At 44.1% G+C, this 25,476-nt stretch overlaps 1 protein-coding gene and 1 pseudogene across 1 annotated transcript in view; one reads left to right on the forward strand and one right to left on the reverse strand.

Moving 5' to 3' along the window:
• Positions 1–1,327: 1,327 nt before the first annotated feature.
• LOC129023778 (small nucleolar RNA U13) lies at positions 1,328–1,439 on the reverse strand (annotated as a pseudogene).
• Positions 1,440–15,603: 14,164 nt separating this feature from the next.
• BCL2L13 (BCL2 like 13) overlaps positions 15,604–25,476 on the forward strand; it is a 79,043-nt gene continuing 69,170 nt past the window's right edge. The window contains 1 exon segment of the mRNA XM_054469447.2: positions 15,604–15,770. Within this exon segment, the coding sequence (XP_054325422.1) occupies positions 15,650–15,770 (121 nt within the window). The 5' untranslated portion in view covers positions 15,604–15,649.

The following is a 25,476-nucleotide window of genomic DNA, read 5'->3' on the forward strand; positions in this document are numbered from 1 at the left end:
CAATCTCTTGTCATCTCCCCGCCTCAGCCTCCCAGTGTTGGGATTACAGGCGTGAGCCACCGCGCACGGTGATACCTTTTTTTAAGCACCCCCCCGCCGCTGCATGAAGGATTCTTTTCATTTTTAACTCCCTCTCTCCCCCAAATGAAGTATTCTTCATTAGGTAATAGGCAGTTAAGGGTATGGAAAATCTTTTTACTATGAATGGTCAGGTACTGTTCTGTATATTTTTTTTCCAATGGCTTATTTTTTATGTGAAAGAATATATTCAGTGGTTGGATTCACTTTTCATTTTATTTTAAGCTGTCTCCTACAGCAAGGACCAGTAGTTGAATTCAACTGAAAGATGTCTAAGGCTATATCCAACCAGTCGTGTAAAAAAACAGACTTGTGTTTACTAGCACATAATCTAATCAACATGTATTAAATATCTCACACATTAAGCTTTTACGACAAGTGGTTTGCAACAGTAATAATCATTAACAACATTTCATTTGGCTGTATGCGATGGCTCACTGTAATCAGCACTTTGGGAGGCTCAGGCAGGAGCATTGCTTGAGCCCAGGAGTTCGAGACCAGCCTGGGCAACATAAGGAGACCTTGTCTTAACAAAAAATTAAAAAAAAAAAAAAAAATTAGCCAGGCATAGGTCCCAGCTACTTGGAAGACTGAGACGAGAGGGAGGACTGCTTGAGCCCGGGAGATCAAGGCTGCTGTGAGCCGTGATTGCTCCACTGTATTTCAGTCTGAATGACAGAGACCCTGACTCAAAAAATATATATGTTTATTTACTAATTTTATATATATATATAATTTTTTTTTTTTTTTTGAGACGGAGTCTCGCTCTGTCGCCCAGGCTGGAGTGCAGTGACACGATCTCAGCTCACTGCAAGCTCTGCCTCCCGAGTTCACGCCATTCTCCTGCCTCAGCCTCCCGAGTAGCTGGGACTACAGGCGCCCGCCACCGCGCCCGGCTAATTTTTTGTATTTTTAGTAGAGACGGGGTTTCACCGTGTTAGCCAGGATGGTGTCGATCTCCTGACCTTGTGATCCCCCCGCCTCAGCCTCCCAAAGTGCTGGGATTACAGGCGTGAGCCACCGCGCTGCCTAAATAGTTATGTATTTTATTGTGAAATACTTTAGGCATACAAAACACAAGTTTTAAACATTCACTTAGTAGTTCCAGTCTGCATTTATCATTTTTCAGACAGGATTTTGATTTGTATCTTATTCCAAATAAATGTTCACCAGGAGTTCTTGTTTAATATATATATAAAGTGGGGGTGGGTGGTATTTTCAGATTGGTTTATTTTTTTTTCTTGTTCTTCCTCAGACGGTAATGTGCCAATGAGCCCATGAGGCAACATGATTTGAGGGAGGCACATGTCATGCATTAGCATGAAATCGTCATCTTGGTTCTTTATGAACCACAAAAGGATTGGAGTAGCTGATTTTTTTTTAACAACTTTATTGAAATATAATTAACATACCATACAACGCACCATTGTACAATTCAATACTTCTTAGTATATTCACAGAGTTGTGCACCCACCACCACAAATCATTTTCATCACCTCAAAAAGAGACTCCCATACCCATTAGCAGTCATTCTTTATTACTGGTCCCCCTACCCCCACCCTTGGGCAACCACTGATCTACTTTCTGTCTGTGGATTTGCCTATTCTGGAGATTTCACATAAATGGGATCACATAATATGTGTTTGTTTTTTTTTTTTGAGAATGAGTCTCACTCTGTCGCCCAGGCTGGAGTGCAGTGATGCCATCTGGACTCCTGCAAGCTCTGCCTTCCGAGTTCATGCCATTCTCCTGCCTCAGCCTCCCAAGTAGCTGGGACTACAGGCGTCTGCCACCACGCCCGGCTGATTTTTTGTATTTTTAGTAGAGACGGGGTTTCACTGTGTTAGCCAGGATGGTCTCCATCTCCTGACCTTGTTATCTGCCTGCGTCGGCCTCCCAAAGTGCTGAGATTACAGGTGTGAGCCACCGCGCCTGGCCAATATGTGGTCTTTTGTGTCTGGCTTCTTCTCTCTTTTTTTTTTTTTTGAGACGGAGTCTCACTGTCGCCAGGCTGGAGTGCAGTGGCATGATCTTACTGCAACCTTGGACTCCCAGGTTGAACCTAACTCAGTCTCAAAGTAGACTGAGACTGTAACTCAGTCTCAGTAACTGTAACTCAGAGTAGAAGGGATTACAGGTGGGTGCTACCACACCCAGCTAACTTTTGTATTTTTAGTAGAGACGGGGTTTCACCATGTTGGCTAGGCTGGTCTCTAGCTCCTGACCTCAGGTGATCCACCCACCTTGGCTTCCCAAAGTGCTGGGATTACTGGCGTGAGCCACCATGCCCGGCCTGTCTGGCTTCTTTCACTTAGCATAACGTTTTCAGAGTTTATCCAAGATGTAGCGTGTATCAGTACTTTATTCCTTTTTATTGCTGCATTCTATTCCATTGTGTGGACATACCACGTTTTAAAAATCAGTTGATGGGCATTTTTTTTTTTTTTTTGAGATGGCATTTCACTCTTGTTGCCCAGGCTGGAGTGCAATAGTGCCATCTCAGCTCACCTCAACCTCTGCCTCCTGGGTTCAAACGATTCTTCTGCCTCACCCTTTGGAATAGCTGGGATTACAGGCACACATCACCATACCCAGCTAATTTCTTTTGTATTTTTTGTAGAGATGGGGTTTTTCCTTGTTGCCCAGGCTGGTCTCAAATTCTTTGACTCAAGTGATCCTCTTGCCTCTGCCTCCCAAAGTGCTGGGATTATAGGCATGAGCCACCACGCCTGGTCTGTAATGCTGCTTTGAGCATTCATGTGCAAATTTTTGTGTAGACGCGTTTTCATTTTTCTCTGGTATATATCTAGAAGTGGAACAGAGTAACTGAATTTTATGTCCTCCATTTACACAAGCCATATACAGGAAGCCTAATTATCGTGAAAGTCAGATTATCTAGGACGGCATGAAATTAAGGCAGTTCTCTGAATTATCTGCAAATGCCAACTGCTGAGTGAAAATATTTTTGGGTAGCTCTTAACACAAGATTGAACAATTAGGCTTGTTTTAATTGGAAAGGGGGTAGTGTCTACACTAGAGTTCTAGTGTCTGCTGAGTTTTAAAAATGATACTTGTCCAGTTGCATTTTTCAGGTGGGTGGGGTGAATTTTTTACCATTTCATAATTTTTTTTTTGAGATGGAGTTTCACTCTTGTGAGGTCTTCACTCTCGACCTCAGGTGATCCACCCGCCTCAGCCTTCCAAAGTGCTGGGATTACAGGTGTGAGCCGCCGCGCCCGGCCATTTCATAATTTTTATTAGGATTATTTTACCCTCTTTCTTTCAGAGAAAGTCTTAGAATTCAATAGTAGCTGGTAAAGCATGGATTAGAAAATAGCTTTGGACTCCATGTTAACTTGTGGAACTTAAAGAAAATTCCCTATTCAAGCCACCAGTGAGTCATGAGACTAAAGAGCTGATAACCAAGAAACTTAATGTTTTGTTGTTGTTGTTTGCTTTTTTATTTTTATTTTATTTATTTATTTATTTTTTGAGACGGAGTCTCACTCTGTCCCCCAGACTGGAGTGCAGTGGTGCGATCTCGGCTCACTGCACGCCCCGCCTCCTGAGTTCATGCCAAGAGGTGTGTAGCTGGGACTACAGGCACCCGCCACCATGCCCGGCTAATTTTTTGTATTTTCAGTAGAGATGGGGTTTCACCGTGTTAGCCAGGATGGTCTCGATCTCCTGACCTTGTGATCCGCCCTCCTTGGCCTCCCAAAGTGCTGGGATTACAGGCGTGAGCCACCGCGCCCGGCCAACTTTTTTATTTTGAGACAGAATCTCATTCTGTTGTCCAGGCTGGAGTGCAGTGGTGCGATCTTGGCTCACTGCAAACTCCGCTTCCCGGGCTCAAGTGATTCTCCTGGCTCAGCCTCCTGAGTAGCTGGGAATGCAGACACACACCACCACCCCCAGCTAATTTTGTATTTTTAGTAGAGATGGGGTTTCACCATGTTGGCCAGGATGGTCTCGAACTCCCAACTTTAGGTGATCTGCCCATCTGGTCTCCCAAAGTGCTAGGATTACAGGCATGAGCAACTTTGCCTGGTCTTTTAATGTTTAAAATTACCAATTTTTGATTTGTGATGGATTTATCTGTGAATTTTAATTTTTCTCTTTATAAACTGGGATTATAGTTGTGTTCAACTCTGTATTACTGGAGCATTTAATAATTTTTTTTTTTTTTGAGACGGATTCTTGCTCTGTCACAAGGCTGGAGTGCAGTGGCACTATCTCGGCTCACTGTAACCTTTGCCTCCTGGGTTCACACCATTCTCCTCTCTCAGCCCCCTGAAGTAACTGGGACTACAAGTGCGTGCCACCACGCCCAGCTAATTTTTGTATTTTTAGTAGAGACAGGGTTTCACCACATTGGTCAGGATGGTCTCGATCTCTTGACCTCGTGATCCGCCTGCCTTGGCCTTCCAAAGTGCTGGGATTATAGGTATGAGCCACCACGCCCGACTGCATGTAATAATCTTATAATATTTTAGTGGAAGGAAATTTAAAAACAGGTTTTTGAAATAATTTATTAAAATGTGTTAAACTATAGGGTGTTTTGGTTTTCGTTCTGTGAGGTTAGAGAATACAGTATAAGTATGATATTCTAAATTAGTATATCTAATGTGAGTGCTAGGAATTTCTTTTTTTTTTTTTTTTCTTTTTGAGACGGAGTCTTGCTCTGTCGTCAGGCTGGAGTGCAATGGCACAATCTCAGCTCACTGCAACCTCTGACTCCCTGATTCAAGGGATTCTCCCACCTCAGCCTCCTGAGTAGCTGGGATTATAGGCACACGCCACCACACCCAGCTAATTTTTTGTATTTTTAGTAGAGACGAGGTTTCACCATGTTGGCCAGGATGGTCTTGATCTCCTAACCTCGTGATCCACCCACTTCAGCCTCCCAAAGTGCTGGGATTACAGGCATGAGCCACCACACCCGGCCTAGGAATTTCTTTTTAAATAGGCATCCAAAGTAATTTGATGGGACAAGTTTGGGAAACAAATACAAAAGACTCTCATGTTGCTGCATATTTGCTTTACATAAGAACTAATAGTAGGATTTTTTTTTTTTTTTTTTTTTTTTTTTTTTTTTTTTGGAGGCAGAGTCTCACTCTGTCGCACAGGCTGGAGTGCAATCTAGGCTCACCGCAACCTCTGCTTTCTCGGTTCAAGCGATTCTCATGCCTCAGCCTCCTGAGTAGCTGGGATTACAGGCACATGCCATCACGCCTGGCTAATTTTTATATTTTTAGTAGAGATGGGGTTTCACCATGTTGGCCAGGCTGGTCTCCAACTCCTGGCCTCAAGTAATCCACCCACCTTGGCTTCCCAAAGTGCTGGGAAGTATAGGTGTGAGCCACTGTGCCCAGTTTATAGTAGGATTTAATAGCTGCTGTGTACCTTCTGATTATGTTTCATAAAATGTGTCTAATTCCTACAATATAATCAGCACTGGTAGCATTCTGGAACTTGGACTGGTACTTGTAATAGAAATCTGGTTTAGAAAAGAAAATGAACCATATATTGTAGAATTGTGGATATACATTTGTTGTTGAAGGTTCATGGATGTTTTATTTGTGGCTGGTTTTGGAGATGACACCAAATGAATACATAAACACAGCATGAAGTTACTCTAGGTTTCTTTAGGCTGTTTGGCTGGCAACCACAGTTGGCCCTCTTTATCCAGTTTCCATATCTCTGCAGATTCCACCAGTCTTGATTGGAGAATATTTGGGAAAAAAACACAAATAACAATAAAAACAATACAAATGATACCAATACAGTATAACGGCTATTTAATGGCATTTACATTGTCTTAGGTATTATAAGTAATCTAGAAATGACTTAAAAGTATATGAGAGGGAGGAAGTGAGTAGGTTATATACAAATACCACACCATTTTGTATAAGGAACTTGAGCATCTGAGGATTTTGGTATCCGCAGGTATCCTGGAACCAATCCCACGTGGGTACCAAGGGACAACTCTACTTGAAACTTAATAGAGGAACAAAGTAAAAAGCGTAAGGCACAGAAAGAAACAGATGGGTTACATATTATGTTTAATAGTTTGAATTGTACAAATTATAGAAGTTTTTTTGTTTGTTTGTTTGAGACAGAGTTCCTTGCTCTTGTTGCCCAGGCTGGAGTGCAATGGCACGATCTTGGCTCACTGCAACCTCCACCTCCTGGGTTCAGGCGATTCTCCTGTCTCAGCCTCCCGAGTAGCTGGGATTACAGGTGCATGCCACCACGCCGGGCTAATTTTTGTATTTTTAGTAGTGACGGGGTTTCATCATATTGGTCAAGCTGGTCTCGAACTCCTGACCTCAGGTGATCTGCCTGCCTCACCCTCCCAAAGTGCTGGGATTACAGGCATGAGCCGCTGAGCCTGGCCAAGATAGCAATTTTTATAGTTAAGATCATCTATGTATTTAATCACTTCTTGTACTAACTTGAATTCTAAGAGGTCCTATTAGATAAAATTCAATGAGTAAAGGTAACTATATGTCCCTCTCATCATTTTAAAAAAATCTTGAAATATCTGTCTTTTTTTTTTTTTTTTTTTTTGAGATAGTGAGTCTAGCTCTGTTGCCCAGGCTGGAGTGCAGTTGTGCGATCTCAGCTCACTGCAGCCTCCGCCTCCCAGATTCAAGTGATTCTCCTGCCTCAGCCTCCAGAGTAGATGGGATTACAGGCGCCTGCCACCACGCCCAGCTAATTTGTGTGTGTGTGTGTGTGTGTGTGTGTGTGTGTGTGTGTATAAACTACATATATATATATATATATATATTTTTTTTTTTGGGATGGAGTCTTGCTCTGTCACCCAGGCTGGAATGCAGTGGCACAGTCTCGGCTCACTGCAAGCTCCGCCTCCTGGATTCACGCCATTCTCCTGCCTCAACCTCCCGAGTAGCTGGGACTACAGGCGCCTGCCACCACGCCTGGCTAATTTTTTGTATTTTTAGTAGAGACGGGGTTTCACCGTGTTAGCCAGGCTGGTTTCGATCTCCTGACCTCGTGATCTGCTCGCCTTGGCCTCCCAAAGTTCTGGGGTTACAGGCGTGAGCCACCGCACCTGGCCTAATTTTTGTGTTTTTAGTGGAGACGGGGTTTCACTGTGTTGGCCAGGCTGGTCTCGAACTCCTGACCTCGTGATCCGCCTGCCTTGGCCTCCCAAAGTGCTTCTACAAAAGCTTTAGGTGATGGTCCCGTGTCATAATTACCTTTCATCCAATCTAGCTTTTTGTTTTTTTCCCCTGTCCATTCTCAAAACTGACAAATTTGCTTCTTTCAGTACTCTGGATCTGTGATACTATAAAAGCCACGTTGTTTTGCTACTGTATCCTCCCGTATTACTAGTGTTAGTGTTTTCACCTCTGCATTCCTCTCACCTAGTACATTACCTGGCATGTAGTAAATATGTGTTGAATAAATGCAGTTAAGGGCTAAGAGGAAGTGAAGACGGTGTACCCAATTAAGTGGTTGTGCTGTTAACTAGCTGTATGATTTTAGGCAAATAAATTGTTCTTGTTTCTCCATCTATAAAATTTTCATTCAAGTATAGAGGATTACTGTGACAACACATAGAAAAATGCTTTAGAAACAGAGATGTCACGAAGATGTAATTTATATATGATGTTTATTAGAAATGCCAAAGTCCCTCCAGGTGCGGTGGCTCACATCTGTAATCCTAGCACTTTGGGAGGCCAAGGTGGGCAGATCAGGAGGTCAGGAGATCGAGACCATCCTGGCTAACACGGTGAAACCCCCATCTCTACTAAAAAATACAAAAAATTAGCTGGGCTTGGTGGCACACCCCTGTAGTCCGAGCTACTTGGGAGGCTGAGGCAGGAGAATCGCTTGAACCCAGGAGGCGAAGGTTGCAGTGAGCCGAGGTCACGCCACTGCACTCCAGCCTGGGCGACAGAGACTCTGTCTCAAAAAAAAAAAAAGAAATGCAAAAGTTCATTGTGCAATATACTTACTAGACACTGCAGAATGTTGCAAAGGAAGTGGGTGTCCTCTCCCATTTTGTGCTTAGAGACATAACTCTGTAGTAGTGCTGTGGAGTTTACACTTGGCCTGTTATCAATACCTTTGTCCTATAATTTAATACAAATGTGCTAGTTATATAATAGTGTTCTTGGGATCTGACTTTTCCCCATTTAACCACAGTCCTGAAGGACTGTGCGTGTGCCAGGTGCGGTGGCTCACGCCTGTAACCCCTGCTTCGTTGCTACACAACTGGAAGCTCAAGCTAAATTAGAAGTTGGGGCCAGATATGGTGGCTCATGCTTGTAATCCCAGCAATTTGGGAGGCTAAGGTTGGAGGATTACTTGGGGCCTGGAGTTTGAGACCAGCTGGGGCAACATAGTGAGACTCCACTGCTACAAAAAATTTAAAAATTAAAAAAAAAAGTTGAATGGCTGTTTTATACTGTAGGTCTGGTATGTTTATAACCAGAATGACAAATATGCATTTAAAGTCTGAAAACTGTATACTAGATTTAAATAAATAAATATAATCTTTCACCAAATATATAGATATATGGGCTTTAGCATATATACTGGAGTTAAAGATGGAAGATAATGACATTCATGATTAAGATTGCATTTATAATTACACAATCAGGTTTTATAAGAAAATTTGAAGAACATTAGGCCAAAAATCAGATTTGGAAACTTGGTGATTTGTAGTTTGTCTCTGGCTTTTGATTTGGCAAACGACTTCAGTGATGTGGATTCTTGATAAATACAACAAATTTGAATACAACAAATTAGAGAATATCAATTTTTTTTTCTTTTAATTAGAGACAGGGTGTTACCCTGTTGCTCAGGCTGGAGTGCAGTGGTATTATCACAGGCTCACTGCAGCCTCAATCTCCTGGGGTCAAGCTCGCTTCCTGCCTCAGCCTCCCACGGTGTTGGGATTATGGGCATGAATCTGTGCCCAGCTCAATTTTTTTTTTTTTTTGGGAGACAGAGTCTAGCTCTGTCACACAGGCTGGAGTGCAGTGGCATGATTTCGGCTCACTGCAACTTCTGCCTCCCAGGCTCAAGCAATTCTCTTGCCTCAGCCTCCGGAGTGGCTGGTATTATAGGCGCACGCCACCATGCCTGGCTAATTTTTGTATTTTAGTAGGGACGAGGTTTCACCAGGTTGCCCAGGCTGGTCTGGAACTCCTGACCTCAGGTGAGCCGCCTGCCTTGGCCTTCCAAAGTGCTGGGATTACAGGCGTGAGCCATCACACCCGGCCAATTTTTTAATTTAAAGCATTTATTCAAAATATAAATACTTTCTTCTTCCGGCTACCAAAGAAATACTGAGACTTTTATTTTTTATTTTCTAGCAAAAGAGGGTTGTTGCTAAAGAGACTTTTTTTTTTTTGAGACGGAGTCTTACTCTGTCGCCCAGGCTATAGGGCACTGGCACGATCTTGGCTCACTGCAACCTCTGCCTCCCGGGTTCAAGCGATTCTCCTGCCTCAGCCTCCTGAGTAGCTGGGATTACAGGCACCTGCCACCACACCTGGCTAATTTTTGTATTTTTAGTAGAGACAGGGTTTCACCATGTTGGCCAGGCTGGTCTTAAACTCCTGACCTCAGGTGATGCACCCGCCTCGGCCTCCCAAAGTGCTGGGATTACAGGCGTGAGCCACCGTGCCTGGCTGCCGAAGAGACTTCTAAAAGCTTAGATTGTTATTAATTTTATTTATTCTCCCCCCCCCCCTTTTTTTTTTTTTTTGAGATGGAGCTTTGCTCTGTCATCCAAGCTGGAATGCAATGGCGTAATCTTGGCCCACTGCAGCCTACGCCTCCCTGCTCTGAGCGATTCTCCTGCTTCAGCCTCCTGAGTAGCTGGGATTACAGGCACCCGCCATCATGCCCAGCTAATTTTCGTATTTTTGAAGAGATGGGGTTTCACCATGTTGGCCAGGCTGGTCTCAAACTCCTGACCTCAGGTGATCTGCCCGTCTCAGCCTCTCAAAGTGCTGGGATTACAGGCGTGAGCCACTGCGCCCGGCTGACTCTTCTTATTATCATTCTTCTTGACACGTTACTACGTTTGACACAGTTGTTCACTGCCTTCTTATTGAAGTGCCTCCCTGACTTCTGTGATCACAGTCTTTCCTGGTTTTCTTTCTACCTTTCTGTTTCAATCTAGACTGAAAGGGTTCCTCTTCCAGCTTCTCATCTTTTGACTACCCCTTAAATGTTAGTGGATTCTAATGTGTTCTTTTTAAGATTATACCAGTATTCCTGAACATGTTTTGTAGCCCATGTCTCCTTTATTAACATAAGGTAAATAAAAATTTCCCTGGCTCCTGTTCTGGTGGCATTGGCGGTGGGAGGCACGTTATTTTTCCTTCTTGTCCCAGCACTGAGAATCACTGCTGCAAAGATGACTGAAAATTTACTGAGCCTTACCTTCTATAGTCTGTAGTCTGAAAATAATAGGTGATTTTCCTTTTCCAAGTCTGAAAGTATATTGAATATTCTTTTACAAACTATACTCCCCCTGACATTTTGACACACCCCTCCCATTGAAAATCACTGTTCAGTCACATTTTTTTTTTTTTTAAAGACAGGATCTTGCTTTGTCACCCAGGCTGGAGTGCAGTGGTGCGGTCCAGGCTCACTGCAGCCTCAACTTCCTGGTCTCAAGCTATCCTCCCACCTCGGCCTCCCAAGTAACTGGGACTACAGGCATGTGCCACAATGCCCAGTTAATTTTATTTTCTTTCAGGCTGGTCTTGAACCCCAGCCTCAAGCAATTGCCTCTGCTTCCCAAAGTGTTGGGATTACAGGTATGAGCCACCACACCCCGCCGTCCATTCACTCTTCTTTTTTTTTTTTTTTTTTTTTTGAGACGGAGTGTTGCTGTGTAACCCAGGCTGGAGTGCAGTGGCACGATCTTGGCTCACTGCAACCTCTACCTCCCGGGTCTCGGTTCAAGCAATTCTCCTGCCTCAGTCTTCCGAGTAGCTGGGATTACAGGCTCGCACCACCATGCCCAGCTAATTTTTGTATTTTTAGTAGAGACAGGGTTTCACCACGTTGGCCAGGATGGTCTTGAACTCCTGACCCCATGATCCACCCGCCTTGGCCTCCCAAAGTGCTGGGATTACAGGCGTGAGCCACGGCGCCGGGCCATTCAGTCTTCTTAGGTAATTTGATTGACTTATACAGAATACTTAGAATTTTGTATCTCCAGCCTAGACCTCTTTCTTTGTTTCTTTTTTTTTTTGAGACGGAGTCTTACTCTGTTGCCCAGGCTGGAGTGCAATGAGTGATCTCAGCTTACTGCAAGCTCCGCCTCCCAGGTTCAATCGATTCTCCTGCCTCAGCCTTCCGAGTAGCTGGGATTACAGGCGCCTGCCACTGTGCCCGGCTAATTTTTGTATTTTTAGTAGAGACGGGGTTTCACCATGTTGGCCAGGCTCGTCTTGAACTCCTGACCTCATGTGATCTACCTGCCTCAGGCTCCCCACAGTGCTGCGATTACAGGCGTGAGCCACTGTGTCCAGCCTAGACCTTTCTTAAAGACCTTTTTTTTGAGATGGAGTCTCGCTCTGTCGCCCAGGCTGGAGTGCAGTAGTGCGATCTCGGCTCACTGCAAGCTCCGCCTCCCGGGTTCAAGTGATTCTCCTGCCTCAGCCTCCTGAGCAGCTGGGACTACAGGCGCCTGCCACCATGCCTGGCTAATTTTTTCTATTCTTAATAGAGACAGGGTTTCACTGTGCTAGCCAGGATGGTCTTGATCTCCTGATTGCATGATCCACCCGCCTTGGCCTCCCAAAATGCTGGGATTACAGGCGTGAGCCACCACGCCTGACTTCTTAAAGATCTTTATATCCAACTGCTTGTTCTCTATCACTACCTGGATGACCTGTAGGTACTTGAAAATTCAGTGCAGATGTTCCTCAACTTACAGTGGGGTTACATTCTGAGAAACTCATCATAGGTAGAAAATATCATACGTTGAAAATGCATTTAATACACCTACCAAACATAGCTTAGCTTATGCTTAAAACACATTAAGCAAAAAATTTTTTTTTAAATTTTTTGTAGAAATGGGATTTCACCATGTTGCCCAGGCTTGTCTCAAACTCCTAAGCTCAAGTGATCCCTCTGCCTTGGCTTCCCAAAGTGCTAGGATTACAGATGTGAACCACTGTTCCCAGCCACACATTAAGCACATTTAAGTGTGCTTAAAACACATTAGCCTGCAGTTGTGTAAAATCATGAAACATAAAAACTATTTTATAGTAAAGTGTTGACTATCTTATCAAATTTCTTTTTTTTGAGACAGAGTCTTGCTCTTGTTGTCCAAGCTGGAGTGCAGTGGTGTGATCTCGGCTCACTTCAACCTCTTCCTCCTGGGTTCAAGCGATTCTCCTGTCTCAGCCTCCCAAGTAGCTGGGACTACAGGCGCACGCCACCATGACTGGCTAATTTTTGTATTTTTAGTAGAGGTGGGGTTTTGCCATGTTGGCCAGGCTGATCTTGAATTCCTGGCCTCAGGTAATCCACCTGCCTCAGCCTCCCAAAGTGTGGAGTTAGAAACATGAGCCATTGTGCCCGGCCATCAGATTTCTTGAATACCATATTGAAAGTGAAAAAACAGAGTGAGGCCAGGCACGGTGGCTCAAGCCTGTAATCCCAGCACTTTGGGAGGCCGAGGCGGGCGGATCACAAGGTCAGGAGATCGAGACCATCCTGGCTAACACGGTGAAACCCCGTCTCTACTAAAAAATACAAAAAATTAGCTGGGCATGGTGGTGGGCGCCTGTAGTCCTAGCTACTCGGGAGGCTGAGGCAGGAGAAAAGCGTGAACCTGGGAGGCGGAGCTTTCAGTGAGCCAAGATCTCACCTCACCACTGCACTCCAGCCTGGGGGACAGAGCGAGACTCCGTCTCAAAAAAAGAAAAAACAGAGTAGTTGTATGGATACTTGAAGTTCAGTTTCTACTGAATGCATATCCTGTTTGCACTGCCATCATAAAGTGAAAAAATTGTAAGCCAAACTGTCGTAAGTCGGGGACTGTCTGTATACCCTAAAATGATTTCCTTATCCTTCCCAAAACCGACTCTTCCTATATTATCTGGTTTGAGAAATAGGAGTAATACCACTTACCTTACAGCTTCCTGGGTCACTCTCTCATTGAGTTAACCAATAGATCTTTGAATTCCTAACCTTTTTCCTATCCATCCTTCCCTTTTCAGTGTTCTGTTCCTATGCTAGTTCATGCCTTCTTACATCTCTTGCTGAGGTTTTTCCATATTCTCCTAACTTGTCTCCTTGCCTCTACTCTCCAGTCTGTCTTCCTTGCCACCTCCAGTATGATTTTTTTTTTTTTTTTGAGACAGGGTCTTACTTTGTCACCCAGGCTGGAGTGCATTGGTATGTGATCATAGCTCCCTGTAACCTCAAGCTCCTGGGCTCAAGTGATCTTCCTGCCTAAGCCTCCCAGGTAGCTAGGACTACAGGCACATGCCACCACACCCAGGGCTAATTTTATTTTTTGTAGAGACAGGGTCTCAATGTGCTGTCCAGTCTGGTCTTGAATTTCTGGCCTCAAGTGATCCTCCTCCCTTGGCCTTCCAAAGTGTTGGAATTATAAGCATGAGCCACTGTGCCAGCCACTTATTATATCTATAGCCATTTTATTTTGTATATTTGAAATTCTGCTTCTATTTTTAAAAATTGTTTATCATTCTAGAATATCTATCTTAGTTTGCTTATCACAGATTTTATATTTTGCCAACATTGCCTCTTTTTCCAGTCTGTATTTTTGTTATATGTATTTTTGGTTTCCTATGAAAACTCCTGAGGTCTGGTGATTTTTCATGTTTGTATTCATGTCTAATGCCTATAGAGTACCTTGCAGCTTAATAAATGTGTGTTGAATGAACACAAAAAAATTACCAGAAAGCTTTATCTTCTATTTCTTTTTGTTTTTGTTATTGAGACAGGGTCTTGCTCTATCACCCAGGCTGGAGTGCAGTGACGTGATCATGGCTCACTGCAGCCTCTACCTCCTGGGCTTAAGCAGTCATCCCATCTCAGCTTCTGAGCAGCTGGGATTATAGGTGTGCACCAGATGCCTGGCTAATTTTTAACATTTGTTTAGAGACAAGGTTTTACCATGTTTCCATGTTGTCAGGCCGGTTTCAAGCAATCTACCTGCCTCTGCCTCCCAAAGTGCTGGGATTACAGGTATGAGCCAGCACACCTAGCTTTTTGTCTTCTCTTTTTTTTTTTTTTTTTTTTTTTTTTTGAGACGGAGTCTAGCTCTGTCGCCCAGGCTGGAGTGCAGTGGTGTGATCTCGGCTCACTGCAAACTCCACCTCCCGGGTTCATGCCATTCTCCTGCCTCAGCCTCCCGAGTAGCTGGGACTACAGGTGCCCACCATCACGCCTGGTTAATTTTTGTATTTTTAGTAGAGATGGGGTTTCACTGTGTTAGCCAGGATGGTCTCGATCTCCTGACCTCGTGATCCGCCCGCCTCGGCCTTCCAAAGTGCTGGGATTACAGGCGTGAGCCACCGCGCCTGGCCTGTCTTCTCTTTTTTTAAGACAGGGTCTTGCACTGTTTCCCAGGCTGGTGTGCAGTGGTGCAATTATAACTCACTGCAGTCTTGACCTCCTGGGCTAAAACAATCCTCCTGCCTCAGCTTCCTGAGTAGCTGGGACCATAGGCAGGCCCTACCACGCCCAGCTAATGTTTTAAATTTTTTTGTAGAGATGGAGTCTTGCTATATTGCCCAGGCTGGTCTTGAACTCCTGAACTCAAGCAGTCCTCCCACCTCAGCCTTCTAAAGTTCTGGGATTACATGTGTGAGCCACCATGCATTGCCTATATCCTTATTTTATAAGCTTTTTTCTGTTTTTAAATTTTCTTTTTTTTTCCTTTTCCTTTTAAACTGTTTTCCTAAAAACTAAGACACAAACAGACTCATTAGCCCAGGCCTACACAGAGTCCAGATTAGTAATATCACTGTCTTCCGCTTCCACGTCTTATCCCACTGGACAGTCTTCAGGGGCAGTAACACCCATGGAGTTGACATTTCCAGTAACAATGCCTTCTGGAATCCCTCCTAGAGGACCACCTGCCCTGAGGCTTTAGAGTTCACTTTTTTTTTTTTATAAGCAGGAGTACACTCTAACAATAAAAAGTGTAGTAAATACATAAACCAGTAAGTCGTCTAGTATTATCAAGTATTATGTACTGCATGTAATTGTATGTGCGGTACTTTTTTTTTTTCTTTTTCCTTGAGATGGAGTCTTGCTCTGTTGCCAGGCTGGAGTGCAGTGGCTTGAACCCAGGAGGCAGAGGTTGCGGTGAGCTGAGGTTGCGCCACTGCACTCCAGCTTGAGCAACAAGAGTGAAACTCTACCTCAAAAAAAAAAAAAAAAACTCCAAGAGTTGCACAAGACATTTTGGTGTGAAACAGCTGTTAAAGTGGCATGTAATAAACTTTAAACTGAAAAAATTACTTTTTTGTTCTTAGGTTTTACACATCCATAAGTAGACCTTTTTGGAGCCTCACCAGCCAATTCAATGGCGTCCTCTTCTACTGTGCCTCTGGGATTTCACTATGAAACAAAGTATGTTGTTCTCAGCTACTTGGGACTCCTCTCTCAAGAGAAGCTGCAAGAGCAACATCTTTCCTCACCCCAAGGTATTACCTTTGGCTTATGGTGGTTATAGTAAATTGTAATAAGGACTTTATATGTAAAAGTATATGTGTCTAATTTATTTGTATGGTTATTAAATAGTACTAATAAGCCTGTAAGAATAACCTGTTATGGCTGGGCGCGGTGGCTCACACCTGTTATGCCAGCACTTTGGGGGGCCGATGTGGGCAGATCACGAAGTCAGGAGTTCAAGACTAGCCTGGCCAACATGGTGAAACCCTACCTCTACTAATAATATAAAAATTAGTTGGGCATGGTGGCATGCACCTGTAGTCCCAGCTACTCAGGAGGCTGAGGCAAGAGAATCGCTTGAACCCGGGAGGCAGAGGTTGCAGTGAGCTGAGATCGCACCACTGCTCTCCAGCCTGGGCAATAGAGTGAGACTCCATCTCAAACAAAAACCGAAAACACACAAAAAAGAATAACCTGTTATGCCATTCTTTCCATTTCCAGAAGCAAAAAAAAAGTATTTTTTTTTTTTCATTTTATTCTTTTTTTTTTTTTTTTTTTTTTTTGAGACAGAGTCTCACTCTCTCTCTAAGGTTGGAGTGTAGTGGCATGATCTTGGCTCACTGCAACCTCCCCCTTCCCGGTTCAAGATTCTGCCTCAGCCTCCCAAGTAGGTGGGATTACAGGTGCACACCACCATGCCCGGCTAATTTTTATATTTTTAGTAGAGATGAGGTTTTGCCATGTTGGCCAGGCTGGTCTCAAACTCTGGACCTCAGGTGATCGCCTGCCTCGGCCTCCCAAAGTGCTGGGATTATGGGCGTGAGCCACTGCGCCCTACTCATTTTATTCTATTTGAAAGATATTTCAAAAGCACGTGCAGCCCTCTATTGGCAGTTACATTTTTTCTATACTTTATAAATATTAGTCTATGGTCTTATACTTTCACTTACAATTGTTGAGCAGTCTGTTGTCATTTTACTAAGTGTTCCATCATAATAAAACAGTTTATTTTGGCTTTTTTTTTTTTTTTTTTTTTTTGAGATGGAGTCTCACTCTGTTGCCCAGGCTGGAGTGTAATGGCATGATTTCGGCTCACTGTAACCTCTGCCTCCCAGGTTCAAGCAATTCTCCTGCCTCAGCCTCTCGAAGAGCTGGGACTATAGGCGCACGCTGCCACGCCCGGCTAGTTTTTTGTATTTTAGTAGAGACAGGGTTTCACCCTGTTTCCCAGGCTGATCTCGAACTCCTGAGCTCAGGCAGTCCGCCCACCTTGGCCCCTCAAAGTGCTGGGATTACAGGCGTGAGCCACCAGGCCGGCTTGGCTGCTTTTTAGAGATTCTCCGTCTTTGATGTTTCATACTTAACACATCTTAGTGAAACAGCCACCAAAGCCAGAGAAATTCTAAAAAGCAGCCAAAATAAGTGTTTTGCACATCCAAAACAAATAAAATTTATGTTTTACACATCCAAAATGGGGATTCTTTGGCTTCCTGAATTTAATAATTCATTTGTTTACTCTGGAAAAATTATTTAATATTGTTTCTTTGAATACTCATCTTCTCTACTTTACTTTGTGCTACAATCAATTGCACATTATGCTGTTTATAGAAGACGTACATGATCCTGTCTTTTCCTCCATATCTCCCTATCATTTTCCTAGTTTATCTTCATTTATCTGTCTGTGAAGCCCTCTGTGACATTTCTTTTTTTCTTTTTTTTTTTTGAGATGGAATCTCGCTCTGTCGCCCAGGCTGGAGTGCAGTGGCACGATCTCAGCTCACTGCAACCTCCGCCTCCTGGGTTCAAGCGATTCTTCTGTCTCAGCCTTCCGAGTAGCTGTGACTACAGGTGTGTGCCACCACGCCCGGCTGACTTTTTTTTTGTATTTTTAGTAGAGATGGGGTTTCACCATGTTAGCCAGGATGGTCTTGATCATCTGACCTCATAATCCGCCCGCCTCGGCCTCCCAAAGTGCTAGGTTTACAGGCGTGAGCCACCACACCTGGTTGACATTTCTTTTTTTGAGATGGAGTCTCGTTCTGTCGCCAGGCTGGAGTGCAACGGTGATCTTGGCTCACTGCAACCTCCGACTCCCAGGTTCAAGCAATTCTCCTGCCTCAGCCTCCCGAGTAGCTGGGATTACAGGTGCATGCCACCAGCCCGGCTAATTTTTGAATTTTTAGTAGAGACAGGGTTTCACCAGGTTGGCCAGGATGGTCTCGATCTCCTGACCTCGTGATCCGCCTGCCTCAGCCTCCCAAAGTGCTGGGATTACGGGCGTGAGCCACCACGCCTGGCCGACATTTCTTTATCGTCCAATTCACCCTTTCTTCATCTCTCTTTAAGCCGCTAAATAAACTTTTCACCAGATAGCAAATTTTAATTCATTTTTTATCTATGTATGTATTCTGTTTTTTAATTTTCAACAACTGGCAAATGTGAAAGAATACATGAATATATATGTATGTATCATATACACATGGACATTAGCAAAAGCCTTTAGTATATTTCATATTTGTATTGGTAATGGTGGTTTTCGTAGAGGTCTATAATTACCAGAGATTTTTCTTAGCTTTAAGATTTAATATTCCTGGCTGGGCGGGGCGCCTCACACCTGTAATCCCAGCACTTTGGGAGGCCGAGGTGGGCGGATCACCTGAGGTCAGGAGTTCGAGACCATTCTGGCCAACGTGATGAAACCCTGTCTCTGCTAAAAAACACAAAAATTAGCCGGGCGTGGTGGCGCACGCCTGTAATCCCAGCTACTTGGGAGACTGAGGCAGGAGCATTGCTTGAACCCGGGAGGCGGAGGTTGCAGTGAGCAGAGATTCCACCATTGCACTCCAGCTCTGGGCAACAGAGCAAGACTCCATCACCAAAAAAAAAAAAAAAGATTTTCTATTCTTAATTTATAATAAAGATAACTATAATGCTTGTATAAAAAACATTAATTGGGCCGGGCGCGGTGACTCACGCCTGTAATCCCAGCACTTTGGGAGGCTGAGGCAGGTCACTCACAAGGTCAGAAGTTCAAGACCAGCCTGGCCAAGATGGTGAAACCCCATCTCTACTAAAAATACAAAAAAATTAGTTGGGCATGGTGGCAGGCGCCTGTAATCCCAGCTGCTTGGGAGGCTGAGGCAGAGAATTGCTTGAACCCGGGAGGCGGAGGTTGCAGTGAGCCGGGATCGTCCCACTGCACTCCAGCCTGGATGACAGAGCAAGACTCCATCTCAAAAAAAAAAAAAAAAAAAAAGGCCAGGCACGGTGGCTCACGACTGTAATCCCAGCACTTTGGAAGGCCGAGGTGGGTGGATCATGAGGTCAGGAGTTCAAGACCAGCCTGACCAATATGGTGAAACCCTGTCTCTACTAAAAATACAAAAATTAGCTGGGCATGGTGGCATGCGTCTGTAGTCCCAGCTACTCTGGAGGCTGAGGTGGGAGAATTGCTTGAACCTGGGAGGCAGAGGTTGCAGTGAGCCGAGATCGTGCCATTGCACGTCAGCCTGGGTGACAGAGCGAGACTTCGTCTCAAAAAACAAACAAACTGGCTGGATTGGGTGGCTCACGCCTGTAATCCCAGCATTTTGGGAGGCTGAGGCAGGTGGATCATGAGGTCAGGAGATCGAGACCATCCTGGCTAACATGGTGAAACCCCATCTCTACTAAAAATACAAAATATTAGCTGGGTATGGTGGCGGGCGCCTGTAGTCCCAGCTAGTCAGGAGGCCGAGGCAGGAGAATGGCGTGAACTCAGGAGGTGGAGCTTGCAGTGAACCCAGATCATGCCACTGCACTCCAGCCTGGGCGACAGAGTGAGACTCCATCAAAAAACAAAACAAAACAAAAAACCAAGAAACAAACCTGAAATGATGACAGGCAACAACAAAGTGGGTTTCCTGTCTAGTTCTGAGAAGACATGAGCATGATAATAATGATACTCCACTACAGCTTTATATGAAAATTAAAATCCCTTAGATATCTTCATTTATACAAACATTTAATTTATTTATTCTTATTTTTATTTATTTTTTTTTGAGACAAGAATCTTGCTATGTCGCCCAGGCTGGAGTGTAGTGGTCCCATTTTGGCTCACTGCATCCTCCACCTCCTGGGTTCAAGCATTTCTCGAGTCTCAGCCTCCCTAGTAGCTGGGACTACAGGCACGCGCCACTATGCCGAGCTAATTTTTGTACTTTCAGTGGAGATGGGTTTTTACCATGTTGGCCAGGCTGGTCTCGAACTCTTGTTCTCAGGTGATCCACCCCACCTTGGCCTCCCAAAGTGCTGGGATTACAGGCACGAGCCATGGCGCCTGGCCTATATAAACATTTTAGAGGAACTGTTAAGTGAAGATCCACTAGTTGTGGTATAGAAAATACTGTTTTTTTAACAGTGGTTTATTTCTGGATTTTTTTTCCCAAAGAAATGTGCAGTTATGCATTTTCAAGAATGTTTGAAGAAACAAGAGTTGATTTTTTGATAAACTGACTGAAGACAATCCATTGTACCAGTTGAGGAACTTATTTTTGGAATGTATTTTTATAAATTGGTCAGATTGGTTTATTTCTACACTTACTGATTGATTGATTGATTGATTGATTGATTGAGGCAGAGCCTTGCTCTTCTGCCCAGGCTGGAGTGCAGTGATATGATCTCGGCTCACTGCAACCTTCACCTTCTGGGATCAGTTGATTCTCCTGCCTCAGCCTCCGAGTAGCTGGAACTACTCGAACAGGCCGGCGCCACCATACCTGGCTAATTTTTGTATTTTTAGTAGAGATAGGGATTCGCCACGTTGTCCAGGCTGGTCTTGAACTCCGGACCTCAAGTGATCCACCCACCTTGGCCTCCCAAAGTGCTGGGATTACAGGTGTGAGCCACCACACCTAGTCTACACCTCATTTATTTAATTCAACTATTTCAACTTTTGTAATGTTTTTTATTCCATTTCTTTTTTCTTATTTGTTTGCTTTTCTTTGAGACAGTCTCACTCTCGTCAGGTGGGAGTGCAGTGGCACGATCTTGGCTCATTGCAACCTCCACCTCCTGGGTTCAAGCAATTCTCCTGCCTCAGCTTCCTAAGTAGCTGGGACTACAGACGCATGCCACCACGCCCAGCTAATTTTTTTTTGTATTTTTTTTAGTAGAGACGGGGCTTCACCATGTTGTCCAGGCTGGTCTTGAACTCCTGAGCTCAGGCAATCTGCCTGCTTTGGCCTCCCAAGTGCTAGGATTACAGGCGTGAGCCTCTGCGCCCGGCCCCATTTCTTTTTTCTTAACTTCTCTGGGGATAATGCTGGACATTTCATTTTGTCACCCAGGTTAGAGTGCAGTGGCACGTTCTTGGCTCACTGCAACCTCTGCCTCCCGGGTTCAAGCAATTCTCCTGCCTCAGCCTCCTGAGTAGATGGGATTACAGGCACCTGCCACTGCGCCCAGCTAATTTTTGTATTTTTAGTAGAGACAGCGTTTCAGCATCTTGGCCAGGCTGGTCTCGAACTCCTAACCTCGTGATCCGCCTGCCTCAGCCTCCCAAAGTGCTGGGATTACAGGTGTGAGCCACTGTGCCTGGCCAACATTTCATTTTTTAAATGGTACTTTTTAAAAAACTTTAAGCTAGTGTTGTAAACTTTTCTTTTTATAATAAAATTTCTCTAGGTGAAGGATAAAGGTTGAACCTCTGTCCCAGAGGTTCTTGAAGTGGCTGACAGTCAAAGGGCTGAACTTTTCCCCTCAGAAACAACTGCTTTTAATGCTTTTTGAGAGCTTGCTATTTTAAATGATTGCCATTAGTACAAGTAAAAATGTACTGTGTACATGTAAATAAATAGAAATCCATCTGTCCTTAGAGATTTCACACTTACTATGACATGATTAGAATTGCATAATTATGTGCCGGGTGTGGTGGCTCACACCTGTGATCCCAGCACTTTGGGAGGCCAAGGCAGCTGGACCACCTGAGGTCGGGAGTTAGAGACCAGCTTGACCCACATGGAGAAACCCTGTCTCTACTAAAAATACAAAATTAGGTGGGTGTGGTGGCGCATGCCTGTAATCCCAGCTACTTGGGAGGCTGAGGCAGGAGAATCTCTTGAACCCAGGAGGTGGAGGTTGTGCTGAGCCAAAATCGCACCATTGCACTCCAGCCTGGGCAACAAGAGTGAAACTCCATCTCAAAAAAAAAAATTGCATAATTATTTTAAAATTTACAATATAATTGTTACTTTTATTGACATTATTTCAGGGATATTAGATTTACACAATGAATTTATATTTCTGATAGTTTTTAGCACAATTCTTTGTATTGTGAAGTGGTATATTTCCTTTAAATAAATAATTTGCTTCCTAAATCATGCTTAAAATAGTTACTGAGGGGCTGGGTGTGGTGGCTCACGCCTGTAATCCCAGCACTTTGGGAGGCCGAGGCCGGCGGATCACAAGGTCAGGAGATCGAGACCATCCTGGCTAACACGGTGAAACCTCGTCTCTACTGAAAAAAAAAAATTAGCCAGGCGTGGTGGCGGGTGCCTGTAGTCCCAGCTACTCGAGAGGCTGAGGCAGGAGAATGGCGTGAACCCGGGAGGCGGAGGTTGCAGTGAGCCGAGATCACGCCACTGTACTCCAGCCCGGGCGACAGAGTGAGACTCCATCTCTAAAAACAAACAACAAATTTACTGAAACCTGAATTAGTCGTCTTCATTAAAATATAACGTCAGGCTGGGTGTCATGGCTCACACCTGTAATCCCAACACTTTAGGAGGCCGAGGCGGGCCAATCACTTGAGCCCAGGAATTCGAGACCAGGCTACATGGCGAAACCCCGCCTCTACAAAAAATAAAAATAAATTAGCTGGGTGTGGTGGTGCACGCCCATAATCCCAGTACTCAGGAGGCTGAGGTGGGAGGGTTACTTGAACCCAGGCTGCCGAGGCTACAGTGAGCTGAGATCATGCCACTGTACTCCTAGGCGACAGAGAAAGACTGTCAAAAAAAATAAAAATAAAATAAAATAAATAAAATGTAACATCACCTTGTTAAATATTCTTTTCATTTGTTTTTGTTTTTTGACAGAGAGTCTCTCTCTTGCCCAGGCTGGTGTGCAGTGTTGAGAACACAGCTCCCTACAGCCTCTACCTGTTAGGCTCAAGCAATTCTCCCACCTCAGCTTCTGAGTAGCTGGACCACAGGTGCACGCCACCATGCCCAGCTAATTTTTAAATTTTTTGTAAAGACAGGGTCTTGCAGTGTCGCCCAGGCTGGTCTCAAACTTGTGGGCTCAAGTGATCCTCCTGCCTTGGCCTTTCAAAGTGCTGGGATTACAGGCGTGAGGTATTGCATCTGGCCTTCTTAAATATTCTTATCCATAAATTTCTACCACAGCAATGGAGGTATCTATTATTTGTCTGCTGCCATTCTAGCTTAAGAGTGAGTAGTAGTAAGAATTCAGAAATGATGGAATTCAGTAGTAGGGATTACAGATGGTGTCCTAAGAAAGCTAGTGTAAATAATTAAATGTAACTAGTTGGTGTGTTCTACTTTTGAAAATTGAATCATATTTTAATGCCCTGACATAGGTGGCTATCTAAACAAAATTATATCAAAATGACTAAAAGCTCATAAAACATCATGCGATACCAAATATTTATAATCTCATCAAACTTACAGAGGAACTGTTTTTCTTTTGTTTTCTAATCTTTATCAGTATATACGGTTTTATGTAGTTGTAATCAATTGTGATTTTTACTTTTCATTCAGTTTGAATTTGAAACATTTCATATTTACATGTTCTGTACTTCATCTTCCTTATTGCATGTTTGAATGAGTTCCTTTTATTATTGTCTTTTACATTTTTACTTTTTTTTTTTTTTTTTTTTTTTTGGAGTTGGAGTCTCGCTCTTTTGCCCAGGCTGGAGTGGTGCAGTGGTGAGTGGTGCGATCTTGGCTCACTGCAACCTCCACATCCCTAGTTCAAGCAATTCTCCTGCCTCAGCCTCCTGAGTAGCTGGGATTACAGGTGCCTGCCACCATGCCTGGCTAATTTTTTTTTTTTTTTTGAGACGGAGTCTCGCTCTGTTGCCCAGGCTGGAGTGCAGTGGCACGATCTTGGCTCACTGCAACCTCTGCCTCCCAGGTTCAAGTGATCCTCCTGGCTCAGCCCCTTTAGTAGGTGGGATTACAGGCACGCGCCACCATGCCCGGCTAATTTTTGTATTTTTAGTAGAGACAGGGTTTCGCCATGTTGGCCAGCCTGGTCTCGGACTCCTGATCTCAGGTGATCCACCTGCCTCAGCCTCCTGAAGTGCTGGGATTACAGGTGTGAGCACCGCACCTAGCCATTTTTTTGTATTTTTAGTAGAGATGGGGGGGTTTCACCATATTGGCCAGCTGGTCTCCAACTCCTGACCTCAGGTGATCCAGCTGCCTCGGCCTCTCAAAGTGCTGGGATTACAGGTGGGAGCCATCACTCCCGGCCAGTTTTCTCTTTCTTCTTGGCAAGTTCTTATAACCAACTAAATGATTTCCAATTTTTAAAAAAGTCAGTGGCACTGCTCTAAATCTTTAGTTTACCATAAAAGCCTTCTTACCTAGATCACTGGGGTTGGTAGTAGGACTTTAATTGAAAGAGTTGGCCAGGTGACTCATGCCTGTACCAGGTTGCAAGGCCAAGGTGGGAGGATCACCTGAGCCCAGGGGTTCCAGACCAGCCTGGGGAACATAGTAAGACCCTGTCTCTGTATCTTGATGTTGGGTCAAGGTTTTTTCTTTGAGTATGGGTTTGTTGATAGGAATTTCATGTTTCTAGCATAAATCATGTCTATTACCTATGATTTCTAATTCGTTTATAGTGGAATAATAATATAAAGACACTTATAAAACAATCTGAAAAATCATCTAGATTTTTATGATTTACTGCCTGTGTTTTACAGTTTTTCTCTCACACTCAATTTGATAACGATGTTTTAAAATAACTTCCCAAACCATTTAAATTGGCTTTCATTTAAGCTTCTAAGATTATCTGGCTGGGTGCAGTGGCTCATGCCTGTAATCCTAGCACTTGGGGAGGTCAAGGCGGGTGGATCACTTGAGGCCAGGAGCTCAAGATCAGCCTGGCCAACATGGTGAAACCCCATCTCTACCAAAAAATACAAAAGTTAGCCGGGTGTGGTGGTGTGTGTCCATAATCTCAGCTACTTGGGAGGCTGAAGCATGACAGTCACTTGACCCTGGGAGGTGGAGGTTGCAGTGAGCCGAGATTACGCCACTGTACTCCAGCCTGGGTGACACAGAGAGACTCTCTTTCAAAAAAAAAAAAAAAATTCTAAATTATCTAGAAATTTTTTTTAATAATTAACTTTCTTAGAAACATCAAGTTTCTTTTCATAATCTTATTTCAATGATATCCATGATTTTAAATAAATTATACAGTTTCAATGACTTTAACTTTCATAAGCAAGTTGGGGATAAAATAATTGATTCTTGGTAAGCATAGAATGTATTCAAGTGTGCTAGAGAGTAGTCTACTCAGCTAGGCGTGGTGGCTCACACCTGTAATCCCAGCACTTTGGGAGGCCGAGGCAGGTGGATCACCTGAGGTCGGGAGTTCCAGATCAGCCTGACAATATGGTGAAACCCCATCTCTACTAAAAACACAAAAATTAGCGGGGTGTGGTGGCATGCACCTGTAATCCCAGCTACTCAGGAGGCTGAGGGGGGAGAATCCTTTGAACCTGGG

Source organism: Pongo pygmaeus, chromosome 23 (genome assembly GCF_028885625.2).
Source record: "Pongo pygmaeus isolate AG05252 chromosome 23, NHGRI_mPonPyg2-v2.0_pri, whole genome shotgun sequence".
Taxonomy (NCBI): Eukaryota; Metazoa; Chordata; class Mammalia; order Primates; family Hominidae; genus Pongo; species Pongo pygmaeus.